This window comes from Hippocampus guttulatus, chromosome 4 (assembly GCF_054856545.1).
Source record: "Hippocampus guttulatus isolate MCC_2025c chromosome 4, RoL_Hgut_1.0, whole genome shotgun sequence".
NCBI lineage: Eukaryota > Metazoa > Chordata > Actinopteri > Syngnathiformes > Syngnathidae > Hippocampus > Hippocampus guttulatus.
In genome coordinates, this window is record NC_141264.1 from 4,726,250 (window position 1) to 4,749,315 (window position 23,066).

Sequence of the window (23,066 nt, forward strand, 5' to 3'; positions counted from 1 at the left end):
AGTGGAATACAAAGTGCGATTGAGAGCAAATTTTGATGAAAGTTCAATTACACCTGAAAAATAAAAGTGCATTTCATTTGCTTCTCTCAAAAATAGGCCCATTAATAAATGACAGCACAGCCCACGTTCACAAGGCGTCTTTGACTCTGCAGCAGAACTGCTTCAAACCACTTCGAGGCAGACAGGATCTCTCTGCCAACAGCACAACTGCTGTTATTTCCTGCACCTCTCCAGCAATGTAGCCCATGTTTCACAGACAGTAGGATTTCATCACATCAAATATCCTCAGCGACAGAGAGGGAAAATATAGTTCACAGCATCTCTTGACATTCTCTACAAGTGGAAGAAGAAGCAGCGGCAGCGAAGGCGTCGCATTCATGACAGCAGCAGAAACCGAGGCAGACAGGAGGGGGTCTTACGGGGTATATTTTGACAGATTTTATGAGTCCACTCTACAGCAGTGATATTTGACAAAGCTTTCATCAGTCTGACACCTTTGCGACCTTTTCAGAGTCATTCAAGTGGACACGAGATATTTGCCCACTGACAGCTGGCCTTTCGGCGCCGTTCACGAGGATGACTTTTCTGACTGCTTCAGGCTTTGTTTCTCTCCCTGCCCCCACCTCCAACTGTGCTGGCCTAGTTTGTATTGGGGAAATGTCTTCATGAGTCAAGAAAATGTGATATGAACTTTCGTAGCGCAGTGGAGTTGAATGAATGCAATGCTTCTTTTATTTGACATTTCCCTCAAAGCAAATATCAAAGTGAAAGGAAAAGTTTGTGTCTAGTTTTGTGTCTGAACTAGCAGTGTTGATCGAGTTGCTTGTAATCCATTACATACTGCATTACAAGTTAGTGTCACAACTGGTAAAGTGACAAGTTCTTGTCCTGTCTCTGGACGGTAATCCCTTTTGCATTACCTTTGAGTTACTGTCACACAAAAAACCGAAACAAACAAACAAACAAAAAAAAACTACATCAAGCCAACAACAGAAGAAAAACACAATCTGACATTCTGAAGTAGGACATTTGACCTGAATACCACTGATGGCCACAAACAAAACAAAAATCCAAAATTAACATTGCAACCAGCGGTTTACATTGTGTTGGGGGTGCGCTGGAGCTGCCTTTGGGCGAGGAGGGTGCACCCTGGTTGAGTTGCCAGTATGTCACAGGGCACATAAAGACAAAAACATTATCGAGGCTTCAAATAACAAATTGCAAAAAATAAATCACCAGCAGCCAGCAAGGGGAGAAGCAAATGGCCACATTGGAAGGGAAGAGCTGAGATTCACATCCGAAACCTGAGAGCCTTGAGGCAGACATGCTAACCACAGACTGCAAGTGATGCTAATATGAAAAGGCCCAATTTTCCAGTCAAATGTTGTCCTCCCCAAATCAAACATTAGCGTGTATTTTTACCCAGATTTTCTGCCAGGACAGAAGTCGGACACTAAAGTTTTTCAACTTTCTTCCAGAACATGCTTTTAACAAAACTGTCTGATGTCTTTGTATTCAACTTTTGAACTTAAAACCGTAAACACGATGAACAACAATTAATTTGCAGCCATTATTGACAAGTGGCTGCTCTCATGACAGTTGAATGATCCGAGCATGGGGTCAGCACATGCATTATAACTTGATTGTATCATGGAGATTGCAACATGTAAATCCTTTTCTTTGGCGCTTGTCTTGTATATATACTATCAGGATTGCAGGTGAGCTGGAGCCTACCTGTGCTAGCTGATTTTGGGAAAGAAGCGGGTTGGCCCGGTCTCCAGTCAATTGCACGGCAGTAACAGATTGTAGCAAATTGTATCATTTCAACAATGACATCTAATGACTGTTTTAGTATTATGCTGATCCCACCGCTGTCATCAACAAATACATATCATCGGTCACACCGCTTAATTTGGCATTTGTCATTTTTCAATATTTTGTGAAAACTAGAAAAAACACAATATTTAGAAGCCACGTTGTAATTTTAAAAAATTGATATCGTAACACCAGATGGGTAAACAAGTAAGCAAAAGCAAAATGACCCAATCAAAAAATACCACAGTTTTTAGAACTGTGTGTTCTAAAAATTGTGTAATTTCTTTTCTTTTTTTTCCAAAAATATTGGAAGATCCCACTTTGGTAATTATGCTATGTGACTTAAGCTCCGCTTCATAAAAGCATGATGTAATATAATACTTTGAAGTTTTACTGGGCTCACCACACTTCTATGATTATATGATCTATTACAAATGAATTGGAAATGCATTTGCGGAACCCGCTGGCACCACACACACATTAACAAAGTCTTGCAAGAAAATGTCATCATTGCGGCACAGAAAGGGTTTTCAAAGAATGGTACAGTGAGCCTGCCCTGAGAGAACATGAAATGGCCACGTCTCCCCCCCTCCCACTTTTTTCACATTTTATGTTACAGCCTTATTCACTGGATTCAATTAAATGTTCCCTTATAATTCTACACAAGACACCACACAATGGGACCTAAAAAAAATCTCCCCCAAAACTTGTTTCATCTTGTCATTCTGGGGTGTTTGACTGATTTAAAAAAAAAAGACCAATTTTAGAACGAGGCTGTAACAACAAAATGTGGATAAAGTGAAGCGCTGTGAATACTTTCCAGAGGCACTGTAAAATTCCGCTATGCTGTCACATCCACTTGAATACAGAAACATAAAAACGGACAATTTCTTTTTCTTACACTCATAAATTGTATGTAAATCGTTTGAATATCAGCCATTTCACTACCATTCATTCATTCATTCATTTTCCGAACCACTTTATCCTCATTAGGGTCGCGGGAGGGGTGGGGGGGGGGGTGCTGGAGCCTATCCCAGCTTTCTTCGGGCAGAAGGCGGGGGACACCCCAAATTGGTGGCCAGCCAATCGCAGGGCACACAGAAACAAACAACCAACCACGTTCACACTCACACCTAGGGACAATTTGGAGTGTTTTATTAACCTGCAACAAATGTTTTTGGAATGTGGGAGGAAACCGGAGGACCCAGAGAAAACCCACGCAGGCCCGGGAAAACATGCAAACTCCACACAGGGAGGCCGGAGCTGGAATTGAACCCGGTACCTCTGCACTGTGAAGCCGACGTGCTAACCACTCGACTACCGGGCTGCCCTGCCCTTACTAATAAAAGCCATTTACTGGAGCTTAATGTACTATAGTTTCCTGTGAGGTAAACTACATTTTCTCAAGTCAGGTTTTACACTTTGTTAGCCCTCCACAGTTAGTTACAGCGCCAAAATGTTTCTACAGTACATGACGTGAGTTTTCTGCATATGACCTCCAGCAGTCATTTTTCAAAGTCAGTTCAATTCACTGTCAGATGGGACTTCAATGCCATTGCTCTTTCCATTGATTTCTTGCTGAGTTTCGGTTTTATCCATTTAAAAACAGATTAAGCTTGTTCATTCACGTAGGGCTTCCATTTCCACACTGGAAATTTGCTGATGAAGCATTTGTTGCTTAATGTTCTTATCAAGAGCCCCAGGACTACCTTTTCCTGCTGCTTTTTCTATCTACGATGACCTCGTAATTTCTCCCATCATAATTCCTCCGACCTGAGAACCTGCAGACCTCCTTATTTTTGGTCATTCTTTTCCCCCATTTCCCTTCTCCTTTATTCCCGACATTTTTAGTCCTTTACTTCACAGGTATCAAAGTCAAGGCCCGGGGGCCAGATCTGGCCAGCCACATCATTTTAGGTGGCCCGCGAAAGGAAATCAAGCATGCCAAGTTCCATGATGCTTGCTAAAGTCTGAACCCAAATTTCAAATGGTCATATGTCATCATCCACAAAAACAGTCATTATTTTTGACTTCTGATTTTAAAACGAGTTATTCATCAATTTGTTGTGCGCTGTGGATGTAATATGTCGAGGGGATTAAATATTTATATGGTTTCCCAAAATTCATAACGGCCCCCCAAGGGAAACCGTAACTACAATGTGCCCCGCGACAAAAATGAGTTTGACACTCTTGCTTTTACTTGATATATTTGCCCACTAATGAGAATGAAGAGCTAATATATTGCAGATTGGCCACACTGATGATGGACAGGCACAGAACTAGCGAATCGCTTCCTCAATTAGTCCTCCGGGACCGTCAGGCAACAGTGTTAATGAAGTGTAACCCACGTTCATGCTGCACAATTAAGCTTGTCCCAGAGTTGAGTTTGCCAGGTTTAATCCTTCGATGCCCTCCATCCATTTGCTGTAGTTGCTGTTGTAGAAATATGTGTGTGTCTTTGTGAGTCCTGGGCAAGGTTACACCGCTCTAGCAGCATCTTGCAGCAATCAGAATTTCAGCAAACAGTACACCTTAGAAAAACCCAAACAATCAGAGATGGTGTGACTGACAAGGTGTCAATCATTTGTCATGCACACGTATAGCGGTCACACCCACGCAGCCTCACACTGACTTTCGTGGGCTTCGGGGACTTTGCTGAAATTGTGGCAGAAAATCCACCTGCGAAAACCTCAAAATGCCCAACTCTGGTTCACCAACAACTGGGCATCAGACGAACACACAGAAAGCACAGCAAAAAGAAGTCAAGCAGCTGAGAATATTCAGAAGGGACATGGAATTTGTAACATTTCTGATTGACACATGAGTTTATCACCTCTTTGATTTTTAATTGATTGTGGATCCATCCATCAATCAATCCATTTCCTTCCGTTTACCCGGGGCTGGGCCGCAGGCGCAGCAGCCTGAACAGAAAAGCCCAGACTTTCCTCTCCCAAGCCAATTTCTCCAGTTCTGGGGGATCCCAAGACATTCCCAGGCCGGCTAGAAGAATGAGGGCTCTGCTTTCGTGACCAGTGCAAATCCAGCACGGCACTGAACTCTGCCAGAAGGTGGGTCGAACTGAGTGATTGGAATTTCTGTCAGGTCCATCAGGCAATCAGACCCTTAGGACAAACTTTAACACACAAGAGAGACTAGGAGTCAAGCAGAGTTGTCTTTTATCGCGAGGAGAGCTTGAACGAGGGTAATCCGTTACAATTTCCAAACAGCTCTGGAAACACTTTGCTCGTCTCCCCTCTATTATTGTCTTAGGGCAGGGGTGCCCAAACTTTTTGGACCGAAGATCTACTTTTCGATCAACTAACCTCACGGGATCTACCCTTACCGGCACGCGCGGGCACACACACACACACACGCACACACACACACGCACGCGCACACACACACACACACACACACACACACTGCCATGATGAGAAACAGCCTGAAACTGAGGCAGGTGATGCAGTTTTGCAGCCTGTTAACTATCGTAGCTCACACGTACCATTTTAAAGTGCTTCCCTGGGCCCTCCTAGATTCCTTTTCTTTGCCCGTGCCCTCGGTGAATTGTACACGAAGCAAACTCTGAATGAGAATAATGACGATAAAAGATCGAGCGCAACAGCTCTGATCACAACAATTGCAGACTGCTGAGCGCAAACAACTTCCAGTGACGTTATCATGCGCCCCCATAAATTGAAGTTTTACCTGCTTTATTTTATTTTTTAAATATTTATTTTGTGAAAAGGAGACTGATAGGATGATTAGGGTGCAGCGTACATTAACACAAAAAAATATATTACTAACATGTTCAAAGACACACAAATGGTTGTTTATTTTTTTACTCCTCGACACTCTTTGGATCTACTTGGGACCTGTTTGAGATCTACCGGTAGATCAGGATCGACGTAATGGACACCCCTGTCTTAGGGAGTGTAGTAACACACAAACATCTAAAGGGGTGGGGGAAACGCACAATGTATTCCTAGGTAATTGGGGGAGTCATGCTGATGGTTGACGGTTTGTGATAGCAACTGTGGATGTGTCACGGTCGCGCTGTCCTGAGGCTGGTATCTTCACTTCTTTTCTCAGAGGCTGTTTGTTATCTTTACTTCAAGACTGCGAACAAGAACAAGCTGGTCTCTTTGATTTGCATGCTATGTACTTTTCCCATCGCCGTGTACGTAAATGAAGTCCTTGCAGGGTCGCACGAGTAAGTTGATTACACATTTAAAAGCAGAGAGTGATAAATTACGTCCAATTCCTCTTCCAATTTCGCAAGCTGTTGTATTTAAAACAAGGCAGTTTACCTTTGTTGTGGGCATGAACACAGCCAATCAAAGTGACTCCTCTCATTCCCTTTAAAAGCAGCGCACTGACAGTCACTGGGCGGAAAAGGATGTAGCGATCCGTGCGTGATCTGCGGCCGGGGTGGCAACAGGCACTGTCACTGGGTACCATCGTAAAATGCAGACTGAGCTGGGGACTTAAATATGTCCGCGGACCTCACCGTATCTATGCCCACCACCGATCGTTCACGTCCACCCTCGTTTCCCACAATACCTTTTGGATGCTTGTTCTTTCAGCCACGACTCTTATCCATCCGTAAGGATAAGAGAGATAAGATAAGAATTTAAACACATGACATGTTAATCGAGAGTTTTGCCTTTCGACTCGGCTCCTTCATCTCCACATCAGACAAGATTCAGAGTCTGCAGGACCGCAGATGCTGAGCCTATCCACCTGGTGTTCTTTCAAACAAAACCAAAAGATACTTGAACTCCTCTACTTGGGCCAGGACCTTGTTCTTGATCTGCAAGTGAACACTCCACCTATTTCCTACTGAAGACCACAGCCTAAGATTTGGAGGTGTGATTCCCATGCCAAGGTATTCTTAGGTTTTTTTTTTTTTTTCACTTAAAACTCAAGTCAATTTTAGCTTGCATAGGCTGATAATCAGGATCTTCTGTTGGGTGATTATCATTCCTGAGTTTACAATTTGAGCCTTGAGACTTTTCTGGTACAAGAGCAAAAAGAGAGTGCGGCCTTGCACTGTGGCATCTTTTGGGCTCCATCCAGTCAACAGAGAAGAAGCTTCAATAAAGTTGAACTAAAATCCGATATGAACAGTAAGCCACATCAGTTCAACAGCCTGTTTAGTGAAAAGAGATATAGATGTGAATTACTGATACAAAGAAATCTTGTAAACACCTTGCAACTCAAAATATTATTTTTCATTGAATTTTTGTTTGTTTGTTTGATTGCTTTAATTGGAGCAACCTCGCCGCATCTGATAATTTGGTGACAAAAAGTAGTCTGCGCTTGCCGTAAAAACGGGTGCATCGTCATTTTCATGCCGGGTCAAGGAAGGGTCGTGTTTAGCGTGTTTGTGAGTTTGGTAGATGCGCTTCACTTCACTGGCCGTGTTCCTGCAGCCACCAGTGAATCTGGAACCAAAAAGTAGACTAAATTTTGGACTGACTAAATTGTGGCCTATTTTGCAGCACAACTAGTAGAATGCAATTTTGTTGGATTTAATCGAGGCGCAGGCAGACAGATTTGGCGCTCCATGCACGTGCGTGGTGGACCTCACACAACGACGGACGATCAGGGTCCCAAACTGCCCCAAAAACATGCATGGCAGGATAATGGAACACTAAATTGAGTGTGAGCGCGGATGGTTGTTTGTCTCTGTCTGCCCTGCGATTGGCTGGCAACTGGTTTAGGGTGTCCCCCGCCGACTGCCCGGAGACAGCTGGGGTAGGCTCCAGCACCCCCCCGACCCTGGTGAGGATAAAGCGGATCAGAAACTGGATGGCTGGATGGATTATTTCCGGAGTATATAGTTCCTGCGCCATGTTGTTTTCCTGCTTGCAATCTTAACCTGCTGAGTTGAACATCTATGCACACTACTTTTCCAACTGCATTGTGGGTAACATCTCTACAAAATGGCATTCCCCCTTAATAGCGCACCACATAGGGAATAGTGTGCACATTTGGACACAGCCAGTGTATTTCATGACTGTGCTCCAAACAAAATGACTTGGGTTTTAATGTTAATACAAAACAATTGCTACACTTAACTATTTACTATTATTAGGTGTTTTGTAAATAAAGTCCATACGCCTTAATTCAAATTCAAGAATTTAATCGGAATTTAGGGGTCATTCTCAATTCAATTCTGAATTTCATACAGCCGTGCAAGATACTACTTTGGTGCGATAGAGGTCTGGGATTGAACGTTAATAGATCATATGTGGAAATAGTTTTTTGCTACTAAGATATTTCGATGGAGTACCTTCACATCCTTCTCAGTGTATTTTTTTCAAAGATGGATTGCTCCTTAGAAAAGAAGACACATACACTCATGGATGTGAGTGGGGAGGAGTGACAGGAGAGACATTAATGACAGAGGGAAATGGGCGATGAGTGCCTCTTAGAGAATAAGCGTCACCTAGCGCCTCAGTGGACTAATGAGACGGCCCTCTGTATCTAGTTGGGAATAAATAGTCTATTCTCAGAGGCCGCAAAATTGTGAAGACTCCCTTTTTTGCCCCAGTTCAACCATCCTACAGAGCATCATCTTCAGGTTGTGTCTTTGCACTGTTTTTTTTGTGTTATAATTTCATACTACCGCCATGTTATCATAAATGGAAACAAATAAAACCAAAAGAAAAATCTAAAGTCTCGTCAGATATGCTGAAGTCACAAGCGATGCCATTATTTGATCGTGCTTGGGGATTGTCTATTTTCCCAGAGAATTTTGATTGAAATCAGAGTTCCACGAGTTTCCAGGTGTGCTCATTGCTAATTATCAGTAACGGGGTGTCAGTTCAAAGGTCGACCCAATCCATAAATCAGATTTCGGACCCTTCAAGTCTGTTCCATGATGCGTTTCGGTTAAAGGCCAGCTGAACACAACTGCTCAATATCACAGCATTGTAGTGCAGCACCGTCACCCCACACAAGTTTTTTTTGGGCGTTGGGGGTCATGTCTGTGATGAATACATTTTTTTAAAAGGCAAGCTGATATGGACAGCATGGCGACCAAGCTATAGCACATCTGCCTCACGGTTCTGAAGTCTAAATACAAGCTCTGGTCTTTCTGTGTGGACTGGGCATATTCTTTCCGATGCTTGCATGTTTGGTTCATTGAACACAATCGAGATTGTCCGTTGGGATGCATGTGAATAGTTGTTATTTGGGACCTACAAATGACTGGTGTCCAGTCCAGGGTGTAACACGGTTTACACGTCCTAACCCGGATTTGTTTTAAATAAAGTGTGAATATGATGAAAATTCAAAACGATCAAACGGCAGTAACCCCGCGGTCTCCTCACATTCAAGTTCATTTTGGATGAAATAGCTGGGACTGTTTGAATCGCTGTGTTTTGTCATTTGTGCCACACTCAGAATTAACAAAGGGGAAAATAGCCCAGCTTGTAATTATCGACCATGCAAGTCAATCTAAATTAAGGATGACTTGTACAAGACAACCTACCTCCTGCAGACTGAAACTGTTAGACAAAGAGGACACATTTTGCTTTTGGTACAATTTAAGTTTTATTTCCAATTTTCATAAATACCTTTTTGATACACTAATAAAATAGCTTGAACATTTTTACAACTTCATATATTAAGAGCCTCCCCAAAATGGAGAAACTACAAAAATTTCAGGTCCTAAAACCTGAGTCACAAGGAGAGGATTGAACAGGTTTGGTGATGGATGCTACACAGTAGCTGAGAAAAAAAAGTGCACAGCTCCAGTCGAATTACAAATATTTTTGCTGGTTTGTATATTTTAAACCAATGGACTAAATTTGACTCTTAATTTTTGACAACACCTTTGAAGAACAGCAGTACTTCCGTGACATCCACAAAAGGCAAAAACATAGTCATATAGAAAATATACGGTAGATTAATCCCAACTAACAGATTTGTTCCTATGAAGAAGTTCGGTAGTAGCTGAACACAAAATATGTAATCAATAGTTGTGGGTCACATGTTTGGTCATTTTGTCATGACACCATCTCAAGTGTATGTGCGATGAAATAAACAGAGTAAGGGTGACAAGAACAGCGCTGAACATAATCCTTTGTGTCAGGAAAAGAAAATCGACTGTATGTGCTGTTGGAAAGTCAAACTCACACTCTCACACACGCACACACACACACACACACACACAAATGGGGCACAAATTCCAGCTAATCTGCTCGTTTGTCGATGCTATCCAATGGCTTGATGTTTTTGTTGCTTTTTTTGTGAATGTTCAAAAGTGCAAGTGTATTTGTGACTCTTGACATTCGCATTACAGCACAGTGATCCCTCGCTATTTCGCGGTTCGGTGTTATCACGGCTTCAGTGCATCGCTGATTTTTTCAAACATATTCATTAAAAAAAATTTTTTAATTCATGTACGTGGAGTACAGTACTGTATATGTTGCTCTATGTGACTCGCTGTTGTTTTGCGGACTTTTGTAGCTTCTCGCGGACCGTTTGCGGACTTAAAAAAAAAAAAATTGGTCGCTACTTCGCGGATTTTCGTTTATCGCGGGTGGTTTTGGTCCCCATTAACCGCGATAAACGAGGGATTACTGTACTTTGGCATTCAAGTTCAGATCGACTGTTTTCTTGTTCTCACATTTGCATGACCACCGGTCATTTTCGGATTGGTGCAGCTTGCGGGATCTAACTGATGCAGGAAATCAGGGACAAAATTGCCCACTGTGAGGATTGGCTTAGGTGGGAAGACGATGCGCAAGACCCGTCAGCAAACGCCCAAGAGGAGTAACGTGGTTTTGACCTTCAAGACGGAGCCCAGAGACAGAGCAGTATATTTTTGGACTCCAGTGACATCATCCAACACCTGGTGAGTGACTCCAGCCGTCTCCAGAAAGTGTGAGCAGACACTGACATGTTTGTGTGACACTTTGTAATAGCTGTAATGAAAAGGTTATTAACAGAAGTTGTGACTGACAGCTTCATTAAAAAGACTTGGGTCTATTGAGAGAACTTCTTCATTATATTATACTGACGTCTAATTTAGGCCAACATTTTCTCGTGCTCTTTGTTGTTGCTCTGGGGCTGCGTCATCCGTGTATGAATGAGCTGTCCGTTTCTCTTTCCCATAAATCATTGTGTGAATGAGGTGACAGTGTAAAAGCATTTTGAGCACCTTGCGGGTAGAAAAGCGCTCTCCAAGTAAAGCCAATTTCCCATTGAGCGGGGCCCCATCACTGCTCAGGCAGAGATACAATACAATACAATACATGCAGATTTATATAGCGCTTTCACAACAGCGACAGCTGTAACAAAGCGCTTCACAAAACAGTTAACATAAAGTAAAATAATAAACACAACACATAACATAAAACACGGACAGTCGTGCAGTCCTAACCACTTTTCCGTCACACGCTTTGTTGTTTGAAGCAGTTTGAGATGAAAGAGGACAGAATCAAAGTGTCCTTTAACCAGTGGATCAGAGACGTCATGCTCAAAATGTGCACACGTCGGCTACAAGCTAAGTTTCAAAGTCACCAAGAAGCTGTAGCATCCATTGAGGAAAAAAGAGATTGGTTCACTTCTCCTGTCCCATGGAAATCCATTTCAATTCCAAGCGGCGACTCTCAGTTCCAAATACGCATCGGCGCTCTGCGCCAACGCTCCTCTCTCCTCATCCTCAACTTCAGCAGCCATCCATCCAGCCGCACTAACGCCGACTGTCCAACAGCGCCGACATAGCCACTGAACAAAACGGGGTTGTGAAAAATGCTGCCCATTACAGGCGCAAAAAACACAAGCGCCCCAGGTCTGTCCAGCACCGACAGTCAATGGTGCCGACATTCCTCCCAATCAAAATCTGTGCTGGTACAGGCCGAGAAGGCGCAACCACCAAGCACAGATACTTCTCCTTTGACGAATGTCGTGGCCAAAAAGCGCTGAAAACAGTCCATATCAGGTCCACACGATGAAACAACAAACATGTGACAAAACAATAGACAAAAATACCAAAAAAGAACAAAAAAGCAAGGCTCTTGAAGAGCACTTGCCGAAGGCTGCCTACTCGGGCGCCATCTTGGGGAAAAAAAAAAAAAGATGTCGATGCATGCTGCGCATTTGCATGTACAAACGAGCTTGACATTTCTTCAGCAGGATTCTTCAAGGATAATGATGAAGTAGTCAATGCATCCAAAAACGAGTGGAGATTCCAATTGCTTGCCATTGACTTCTTGAAAAATAGACTTGTAATTTCATTTCCATTTTCCTCTGCATCTCTGTGCTGTCATTATTACTGCATTTGTTGTTGTAACTCTGTCACTGTGCCATTTTTACAACTCAATTACATGAAAAAAAAAGTACGACTGCACTTTTTCCACACCTCTATATTGCTAATGAGTGGGTGTACCTTGTACATTTGAGTACGTCGTAAATGGATACTTCATTCCAGTCCCCCCCACCACACCATCCCCACCATAGAAAAGTGACTCCAACAACTGGAGACACCTTTCTTGTATGTGTTTAACTTTACTTGGCCAATAAAGATGTTTCTGATTGTGATTCTTAATCACGCTTTACAGAGTCTAAACAATGCTGCCGATGTAGCTCTCTTGTCCTGCTTGAAGTGGACTTAAAATCACGGAGACAACTCGGCCTCTGACTGAATTTATTCCACACTAAAGAAACTGTCTGAAGGAGTGGGCATACTTAAATCTGTCCTTTCTTTTTCAGCGTTGCTTGTTGAAACCCTCTCTGTCCTTGAGAAAATCGAGCAAATTTGTCCTCTTTGCCTTGAACTAATGGTACAGAATTCATTGAGCCATAAAACAACTGAGGAGTATTAATAAGTGATCTGGTAAGAATATGTTATATACTGTAGTTACATTTGCATCTCAAGATCTTTCAATTCCTGGAAAGCATCTGACCAAAGAGTTTTTCTTTCCTTACCAGCAATTTGTGGTACTGTATATGCGATAAAAAGAAAGGTGGTGTAAGGACCCCACATAACTATTTGGGCACCGTATTTTCCGCAGTATAAGGCACACCTAAAAGCATTCAATTTTTTCAAAAGCCGACAGTGCGTCTTATAACCCGATGTGCCTTATATGTGGATCAATATTCAGATTTCTTGGACATTCAAATGTTCTGTAACGTGCTTTGTTACAGCTGCAGCGGCTGTGAAAGCTCTATATAAATAAAGCCGTATTGTATTGTATTACCTTTAGCGTCGCTCCATCTAGTGGATGCATAACACAACCGTAGCCACTATTGTAGGTTGTATTCTATGCGCCTTATAACGCGGTGCATCCTATATATGCAAACAGTTTTCAAATAGGCCGTTCATTGAAGGTGTGCCTTATACTCCACAGTGCCTTATAGTGCGGAAAATACGGTTCTTGGGAAGGTGGTTGGATATTATTCAATGGATATACTGTAAGGAGGCGGCCCGGTAGTCCAGTGGTTAGCACGTCGGCTTCACAGTGCGGAGGTACCGGGTTCGATTCCAGCTCCAGCCTCCCTGTGTGGAGTTTGCATGTTCTCCCCGGGCCTGCGTGGGTTTTCTCCGGGTGCTCCGGTTTCCTCCCACATTCCAAAAACATGCATGGCAGGCTGATTGGACGCTCTAAATTGTCCCTAGGTGTGAGTGTGGGTGTGGATGGTTGTTCGTCTCTGTGTGCCCTGCGATTGGCTGGCAACTGATTCAGGGTGTCCCCCGCCTGCTGCCCGGAGACGGCTGGGATAGGCTCCAGCACCCCCCGCGACCCTAGTGAGGATCAAGCGGTTCGGAAAATGGATGGATGGATGGATATACTGTAAGGTCATCGAAATAGAACTGGTGAGTGGAAGTGTATTGTCACTTCCTACCAATGGCGTATGTCATCACTGCATCCATTTCCAGGTTACACGTTTGTTTTAGAGCAGATTGCAACTGAGGTTTGTACAAGGCCAGAGAACTTGTGAATATGACGAGAAAAGGAGCAGCTAACGAAATTGGATATGACACATACTGAGAATGAGAATAGGTTGCCCTCAGGCCGCAAGCATAAGGCAACCATCTGAATCGAATTTGGTACACTTACGCCATATGATATTGGGGCTGCAACCGTGGTCTGATACGCCAAATTCTCTTTCGAGCAGAGTTTCTGTAATAACCAGTGGGGTGACATGATTTTATGAGTCTGTTCCCTGGATTGTGAAATGGTGTTTCTCATTTCAGCTGCAGAATGGGAAGTTTTGTGAGCATGATTCATCTGTGAGGTGTAACATGGATATTAGGGAACCGATGGTGTGTTTCTAATTGGAGATTTGTCTTTTGCAGATTCTACGCCTCAGATAAAGCACATTTTTAGACAGCTATCCTGCTCAGATGTCATTTTTCAAACTCATCTCTTGTTCCAAAGTAAACCAGAACTTAGTAGCTGTCCATTCTCAGGTTTGATTGTAGCCTTTAGTTTTGCAGCAGCTTTCTTTCCCCATCACAATAAAGACATCACAAAATGTGTTCACTGGGGCAGGACAGTCAGTACGTTAGTGATGGTCCATTTTTGTCCGCTGCAGTCCCGAATGGCGAGCTGGAACTTAAACTGTGACTGACTGCTTTCCACCATCTCCAGACAACGCTGAGTCTCTGCGTTCTGGATGGAACCGTCCTAAGGAGGGAGGGATTGAGGGAAAAAGAGCAAATAACTGATTATTTGTCGAGGCAATAACACTTGATTGTTGATATTCGCGTCCAATCCAACTTCTCTTCTGTTTTGTAACTAGTAGTTTGCACTTTGTGGAAAACCTATTGGAGAATTCTGCTTAAGGTTTTGAAGGATTTGTCTTCCTAACGAGGAAATGATCCAGTCATGAGTCATAATGATGATGACAAAAACAGTTCAAATATATTGTATTTATCACACCTGCAATGTAGTGTGCATGCAACATTTCTGTTCTGAGTACAAATGGTCAGGTAGCAAATGCAGATAGCTGAAAGTTAACACAAACCTATTTCTGTTTGAAAATTGGAAGTGTGGGCTAGACCTGCAAATTCCATCCAGAAAAACTCCAAGTCATGTGTTCAAGGGTGGTCTAAACTAGAAATGGCGGACCTGTGAGAATGCCGTGTTAACCACCATTCTAAAACATAATATTATTTCAATATGATGACACATCTTAACATCAATAAAATGTATTTAAAAAAACAAACAAACAATTGAATGCAAAAATAAAAATGTTCTGTGTGCGATTGGCTGGCAACCAATTCAGGGCATACACAGCCTACTGCCCAAAGTTGGCTAGGATAGGCTCCGGAGCGCCTGTGACACCAAGTGAGGATAAGACAGTCAGAAAATGGATGGATGGATTTAAAAAAATAAATCAAATCTAGTTTGACATATATTTCAGCATGTAGGAACGAATCAGCTGGTTTAATGTTGAATTTAAAATACATTACATTCACCATATCTATCAACCTATCTATCTATCTATCTATCTATCTATCTATCTATCTATCTATCTATCTATCTATCTATCTATCTATCTATCTATCTATCTATCTATCTCTCTAGAGAGAGAGAGGGAGAGAGAAAGAGAGATATATACACTTAAGATTGGTCACAAATTTCTAAAAATAACAGTTGGATAGATTTGTGGGAAAAAAGTGGTCAAATTATGATTTAGGAGGTTCCGACCCGATGCCAGCAATATGGAGTTTACTTTGACCATTTCATGCGACTTGAGAAACACATTACGGTTTGTCATCCAGCAAGACTTGCATTACTCTAATGGCTACCTACCACTTGTGCAGATCAAGGCAAGAAATTTCTTTCCGCAAAACACATCATTACTGCTCATTCCTACCGACTGCTGTCAGGCTGCTGAATAAACATACGTGAAAACCTGTAACCATTGTAAATAGCACCGCCACCTTATGCTGTGTTTTCTATGCTATTGCTAATTTATTATATTTATTCTACAAATATATTGCGAATGCTATATTTTATATTGCACTTATATTGATCTGTGTACAATTCTTTTCTGAAACACTTATTTTGTGCATTGAAATGCCTTGCCCCCCCATTTTGCTGCTGTTGACTGCAAATTTCCCCAGTGTGGTGCAAATAAAGGTTATCTTATCTTATCTAATTTTTCATATACTGGTATATAGTTTTTTTTTTCATTTATTGGCATGCATGCTCGTGTTGTTTTCTCAACCATGAGACCAAAACAAAATCCCTCTCTGCATTCTATAATTCTTTCAAATGCAGAAAATCTCATCTATTGCACGATTGAATGATGTTTCATTTTAAGTTTTCTGAATGTTGCTTTCGTGTTTTGCTGTTTAACATGCACCACTGTATTTTATTAGAGGTTTCGTAAAGCTGCTGCTCTGATGCTTCCAATAAATCAGATAAAAAGTGGCATGAATGCAAAAATATGGCTGCGCTCTAAGCTTCTTCAAACCAACGGCACTTTAAATAAGAGCCTTGCTTCACCATAACTGAATATGAGTTCCCATGTCACCGTCATGTGTGTGTGTGTGTGTGTGTGTGTGTGTGAGAGAGAGAGAGAGAGAGAGAGAGAGAGAGAGAGAGAGAGAGAGAGAGAGAGAGAGAGAGAGAGACCATGACTACATGTTTGTTTGTTTTTGCTACATGACACAGCCTCCAGCATCAAGATGGCACCCAGAGTATTGTAGTTCCTCAGTGATACTGCAGGAACAGTAACATGTTTTAATGAGTTGCTCCCAGGAGAGCCGTCTGAAGCTATTCCCATCAAGCTTTGCTTATAAATCTATATGTTCTGGATTGCAGGTGTGTCCATATTTTTCCCCTCACGGACCACGTCCAGAAAAATTGTATGAAGCATGGCGACTTCAACATTTGTCATCGACAGCTTTTTAACATGCCAATCAATCAATGTGGTCAAAGACATGCTAATTCATGATGTATAATTATACACCAATGAGCCAAAACAATATGACCAATGTGATGTTCAGTTTTGGTGTTTTGTGGTATTAATTTAACATCATGTTTATGACTGTGGCTCTCGTTTGCAGTGGTGTCAAACTGCGCTGCATCATTTAGAGAGCTGCCATCTGGACTCTGATGTCATTAAAGACAAGGGTGTGATTCAAAAACACTTATACCCCACTGAAAACAACAACAGTACTAATAGACCTTTGGTTGCGCATGGACACAATGTTGTTGCAGGTTGCTTCATATTTAATTCATCAATACGTTCTGTCTGGGCTCCCTGTATCGGTCGAGATCTATAAAGGACAAGGCACATTTTGTTATGTGCGACGCTTTGGATCTCACTAGAATAGTTGAGCAGCCCATTCAGAAAGAAGTTAAAAAAATAAAATAACAGAATACTTTTGGTGAGATTTTTTTTGTGTGTGATTATTTCCCAAGCCTGAGATTGACACAATTTGTCGCTGTACCTTGATTCATCAGAGTAATGGTACTGAGGTTTGGTTTTCAATACATAGTTTTAAAATTAACATGACATTTTTAGTCAAAATTGATTAAAGAAGACATCCTGTTATACTTCCTCCCACACAGTTGAAAGGTGTTTTCTGATGTTTTAATAAGACACAATGAAGACATTCAAACAATGCCGACATTCAAACAATGCAGACAGTCAAAAGCGCAACGCAGGCTGCATCAAATGTTACCTTTAAAATGTGCCGCTGGGACTGTCTAAATGATCGAAGTGCCCGACTTTGGAAATCCCTGCTTTAGAAGATGCCCCCTATATGAGTATAACAGTCCAGCTCTGCAAAAGCGATTGATTCGTATGTCCTTTGCAGGGAGACATTTGCCCACATATTGAAGGGGAGCTGTGCAGGTGGGTTAGCTTCACAGAGTTAAGCCTTCACACTCCACGCACATCCACACAGAGAAAGCACAGAGAATCAATCTTCTGGTCTACTGAATCTTATTTTCCACAGACTACAATGGGCAGTGACCTTTGTGTTGCTTTTGGGTGCATAAGGGATGTGTTGTCAGGTAGACGCACCAGGTTTATATGTAAATAGACACACATACATAAAATATTAGACTCAAACAAAGATTGTGAATTTCTGTTGTCATGACAACCAATCCACGGGAATACGAGCCCCACCACATCTGCAAAGTTGTTTGTCGTAATATTGTTGATATTTGACAAATTGAATCCCCCTTGAAACAAAATTCATATAAAGTGGACATTTCTGGTGATCGTCATGAATGCTGACAAGCAGACAGTGCGTTTGTGACTCGTGTCAATGACGTGATGTTACCTCCGGTTAGTAACAAAAGTTAAAAAGATAGAATGGGAAAGCTCTCTACTTCATGTCAAGAGGTATAATGTTGGTGTTTGAGGTGCAGACTTTTGCAGATTGACGGCTGCATCCAGCTGCAGACACCCGCGCCGACCTGGCCGTTCCCTTTGTCTCAACAGGTAAGTTACTCATCACATTTCTACCTCCTCCCGCCTTGCTCCTTTCTCACATCCTCGCTCCTCGATGGAATTTCTGGTGGGAGGTCCTTGCATGAAAACAGAGGAGCGAGGATGTGCAATTAGAGGAATGAGATGAGGCCACAGTCAATGCAGTCTGCTCAATGCAACACCGGTGTATATTCACTACCGTGAACAAATACAAGACACACGGCACATGTTTCGGTCAGATGTCATCGAAAAGGAAGGCCGTCAGTGCCTGACAGAGAAGGTTCATCAGCACTGACCCAGTGAGTGATGATTACAGTGACGGAAAAAAGTCCACTTCAATCGTTGCATAGTCCATTCGTTTTTTAAATTTTTTCAAGTTTCCGACATTTATCAGCAAAATGGGCTTCTGTCAGTGACGGATTGATCGACCATCCTGTGTCTGACTGGTTGTTTCCTCCCCGCATAAAGTGAGGCCTATTTGTCATAAATTCCAGAAACGAGTTTCGCTGGTCTTAAGTGGGCCCAGTTTGTTGATCTGGTGCTGTGGGATTATGCTGTTGAATGCAGAGCTAAAATACAATACAATACAATACATGCAGATTTATATAGCGCTTTCACAACAGCGACAGCTGTAACAAAGCGCTTCACAAAACAGTTAACATAAAGTAAAATAATAAACACAACACATAACATAAAACACGGACAGTCGTGCAGTCCTAACCACTTTTCCGTCACACGCTTTGTTGTTTGAAGCAGTTTGAGATGAAAGAGGACAGAATCAAAGTGTCCTTTAACTAGTGGATCAGAGACGTCATGCTCAAAATGTGCACACGAACAGGAAGCAGCCGGATTGATGCGTTCCTGTTCCTGTCCTGTTCCATGGACACGTGGAGAGCAGTGGATAAAGTGATCGAGCAATTTGGATGGTATGCAAACTGTGAAAGGGGTCAAATGGACTTCAAGATTGCGCCGCGAGAGTGGCTGCCTTTGCAGCAGCTCCTACATTTTGTTGTTGTTCTTCTTCTCATAACTTTGCAGCTTTGCTTCTGTGAATTGGGAATTTCTCCATTGCGAGACTAATAAAGGTTTTCTTTTTCTTATCTTATGTTTGTGGTAGAACTGATGTGGTGTTCTTTTAATAATCTTTTCAAAACAGTTGAGGTGAGGGTTACAGAGCGATAATATTCAGAGCGGCGACAGAGGATCTTTTGGCTACAGGGTTGATAGCTGCCATTTTGAAGCGCTGCTTGACTCCGAAGAGATATTAAAAATGTCTGGCATGACCTGGGCCAGTTGCTCTGCGCACCCCTTAAGGCGCAGTCTTTTCGTGGCTTTATTTTTTTCAGAGTCCGGCAGACATCACCTGAGTCAAACAACAGAACCACCTCCTCCTGGAGTGGGATGCCTCTGGCTGCTGCGGTTTGATTTTGTGTTTATAACATCAAAAGTGATGAGTTAGTTCATTCAGGAATTCAGTCTTGTCAGCATAGGTTCCAGGAGTGACCTTGTAGTGCGTGATGGATTTTATTCCCTGCCACAGTCTTTATAATCCGGAAATTGAGTTTAAATACTCGGTCCATAGACCCTTTTCGCCAGTTTGACAACCTTTTTCTGGCTGCTCTGAGGGCATTGGTGTCACCAGAACCAGGTGTCTCTCCTTCAGCAGGGTCTACATACCTCAGATGTCATCCATAGCTTCTCGTTTACCCTTCCTGTGATCCTCCTTATGGAAGTGACATCCTCCAGACATTTATAGATGTAAGCAGATACAGTCTCAGCATATTTCTCAATGTCTGTGGTCTGGTCTACAGTGGCGGCCTCTCTGAACACTGACCAGTTAGTGCATTTAAAACACTCCTGCATTGCTGTCAGTGTTCCCTCCGGCCATACTCTCACATGTTTGATGGAAGGTTCATTCCTGGTGAGCAGATGTCTGCATGCCAGAGTTAGCATGATGGAAATGTGATCTGACGAGCCAAGGTGAGGGTGAGGGGCTGCTTTTAATGTTGCTTTTCATGTCTGTATACACATGGTCGCGTATTGGCTCCTCCAACTCGACAGTGAACGACATGCACCACTAAAAACTACAAACTGTCAGGGACAGTTTTGTTCCGAGAGCCATTACTGCAATAAATAACCACAGAAAATAATCAAAGCTACTGCATTTTAAACTTAAACTCATTTACCTCACTATGTGCAATAATGAGCAATATCTGAGCCATTTCATGTGCAATATGTGCCCTGTGTGCAATATAAGCCTCAGTTCCATTCTACCACTACTGCTGCTGTTGTTGTGTGTTAAGTTTTGTATTGATGAAACCGTTTTTTTTTTTTTTTACGAAATGCACTAAGGAGTGGCACCCAAATTTCGTTGTATGTAATACAACGACAATAAAGGTGATTCTGATTCTGATTCAAATAATAATTCAATGATGAACAATATGTAAAAGTTGAGTCCTTCCACCATTTGTAATTGATGTCAATGCACACTCCACCCCCTCGTGTGTTTCACTGAATGTACTGTTATGAAGAGCCCGGTGCGTAGTTGGCCCCCCTAAACTGGCATCATCTGTCTATCCCATCTGTCTTCAGCAATAGGCTGGGTACACCCCGTACTAGTTGCCAGCCAGTTGCTGCCACAATCACACCGAGGAGCAATTTAGAGTGTTCCATTCACCTGCCATGCATGTTTTTGGAATGTGGGAGAAAACCAGAGTACCCAGAGAAAACTCACACAGGAACGGGGAGAACATGCAAACTCCACAGAGGAAATCCTGAGCCGATGGGAGTGTGGGAGGAAACCGGAGTACCCGGAGAAAATCCACGCAGGCCCGGGGAGAACATGCAAACTCCACACAGGGTGGCCGGAGCTGAAATTTAACCCAGTCCCTCTGCACTATGAGGTTGCCGCGCAAACCACTGGACCACCGGGCCACCTCGAGGGAAGAAGTGGAACAGAAAGGGCTAGCCTTAGCCCTTGCACTAATTCCATCGCGGACCACCCGCTTCTGCATTCACCGCTCTTGGCGGATTATTGTGTGAGGAGATGTCGTTTGGTCGGTCGCCTGGTCTCTACGAAGCAGACCCAGAACTTGCAGTACATATGTGGTGTTCGTATCGCTGCATCCCCTTTTTTTCCCCCCGCAGTGTCGTACAATACATTAACGAATATAAACTATTCTTGTTTGATGAGGGGTGACTTTCAGCTTGATGTTTTCAGTGTTATTTTGAGCTAATACAACCGCTGTCGGTTGTGGTGCCACCATGCTGACAAACTTCAATTAAGTTTTTGGGGTTTTTTTTCACCCGCATTGCTAAAATAGAAAGAGTCAAGCTATTTTACTGATTGCCAGGCAGACACACATTTTCTTGTGAACACAGACAGTATGATCAGTTAGTTGAAATCAGATAATTTACAAAGCTTACCCACCAATTAACATTCATCAAAACTTCACAAGATAAGCAATGTAGCAAATTACAGTAAATAACTTTATGTATAGCACCATAGTGGGAAGCACTTTCAAAATAAGTGCTTTACTTCCTTGAAACAACAGCTTCATCTCGGAGAGTTTTGAGAATTGGTATTTGTGGGCAAACCAAAAACAAATGGAACTACTACTGGCAGAAACTAGAACGAGTGAGTCAAACTCATTTTTGTGGGGGACCACATTGGAGTTGAGGCTTCCCTCAGACGGTCACCATGTGTTAATGTGTGTTATGTGAAGCCAAATAAATGTTTAATCATCGAATAACGTCAAGGATAATGGGCCCGGTGGTCGACTGGTTTGCGCGTCGACCTCACAGTGCAGAGGTTGTGGGTGCGATTCCTCTTCCAGCCTTCCTGTGTGGAGTTTGCATGCTCTCCCCGGGCCTGCGTGGGTTTTCTCGGCGTACTCCAGTTTCCTCCCACATTCCAAAAACATGCATGGCAGACTCATTGAACACTGTAAATTGTCCCTAGGTGTGGATATGAGCGTGGATGTTTTTTCGTCTCTGTGTGCCCTGCGATTGGCTGACAATCGGTTCAGGGTTTCCCACGCCTACTGCCCGAAGATGGCTGGGATAGGCTGCGGCACCCCCCGTGACCTTTATGAGAATAAAGCGGATCGGAAAATGGATGGAAGGTATTCTTTGTTGAGCCGGAAAAGCCTTACATGCAATGATGTGTTTGTTATTTTATTTGGCCATTCGGCCAATGGCCCAGGGAGTTTCTGGTGCATCATTAAAAATTATGCAAAACATAATGGGGATACTCATTCACTCAAAGACAAATCCATACCTCCTAAATCTAAAATCAGAGCCAAGTTAGCAAGACTACTTCCTGGGACAAAAAAGAGAAAAATGCTTGCTTTATATAAACAAACACACACACACTTGGCATTTGTCCAGGCCTTTGGCCTCAATTCAGTGAGCCCCCTTGTCATTCTGTAAAGTGCACAGTTGGAATGCACTATTGATTCCCTGCTATTAAGGCGGGAGCACCAGTTAATCAGAGGGTCAGACAGCCAGCCAGCCAGAAAGCCATCACAAAATAAGGCTGCTGACTGGCTGGCCATCTGTCCACCCTTTGGACAGTCATCACGTCATTGTAAAAAAACAACAAAAGAAATTCACAGAGGGACATTTATGCACAATGAAAACAATACTCGACGTGTGAAAATAAAGTATGACTCTTTGTTCTTTGTGCTGTATCATGAGCACAGATTTTGTATTGAACATATGCTTCTGTTTGGAAAGATGTTTTTTTTCTGAGTCTGTCAAAATTTTGCAACCTGGGAACATCAGCAAGTATTGATGAGGTGAGTAACCACGTATTTGACAATTACTGTAATCCCTCG

At 42.6% G+C, this 23,066-nt stretch overlaps 1 protein-coding gene across 3 annotated transcripts in view; it reads right to left on the reverse strand.

The window, feature by feature from the left end:
• Positions 1-9,362: 9,362 nt before the first annotated feature.
• Positions 9,363-23,066, reverse strand: part of LOC147205713 (polypeptide N-acetylgalactosaminyltransferase 18-like) — a 151,222-nt gene continuing 137,518 nt past the window's right edge. For all 3 annotated transcript variants that reach the window (XM_086109309.1, XM_086109310.1, XM_086109308.1), the window contains one exon: positions 9,363-14,459. In XM_086109309.1, coding sequence (XP_085965435.1) covers positions 14,313-14,459 — 147 coding nt within the window. In that variant the 3' untranslated portion in view covers positions 9,363-14,312. The remainder of the gene's footprint in view (positions 14,460-23,066) is intronic.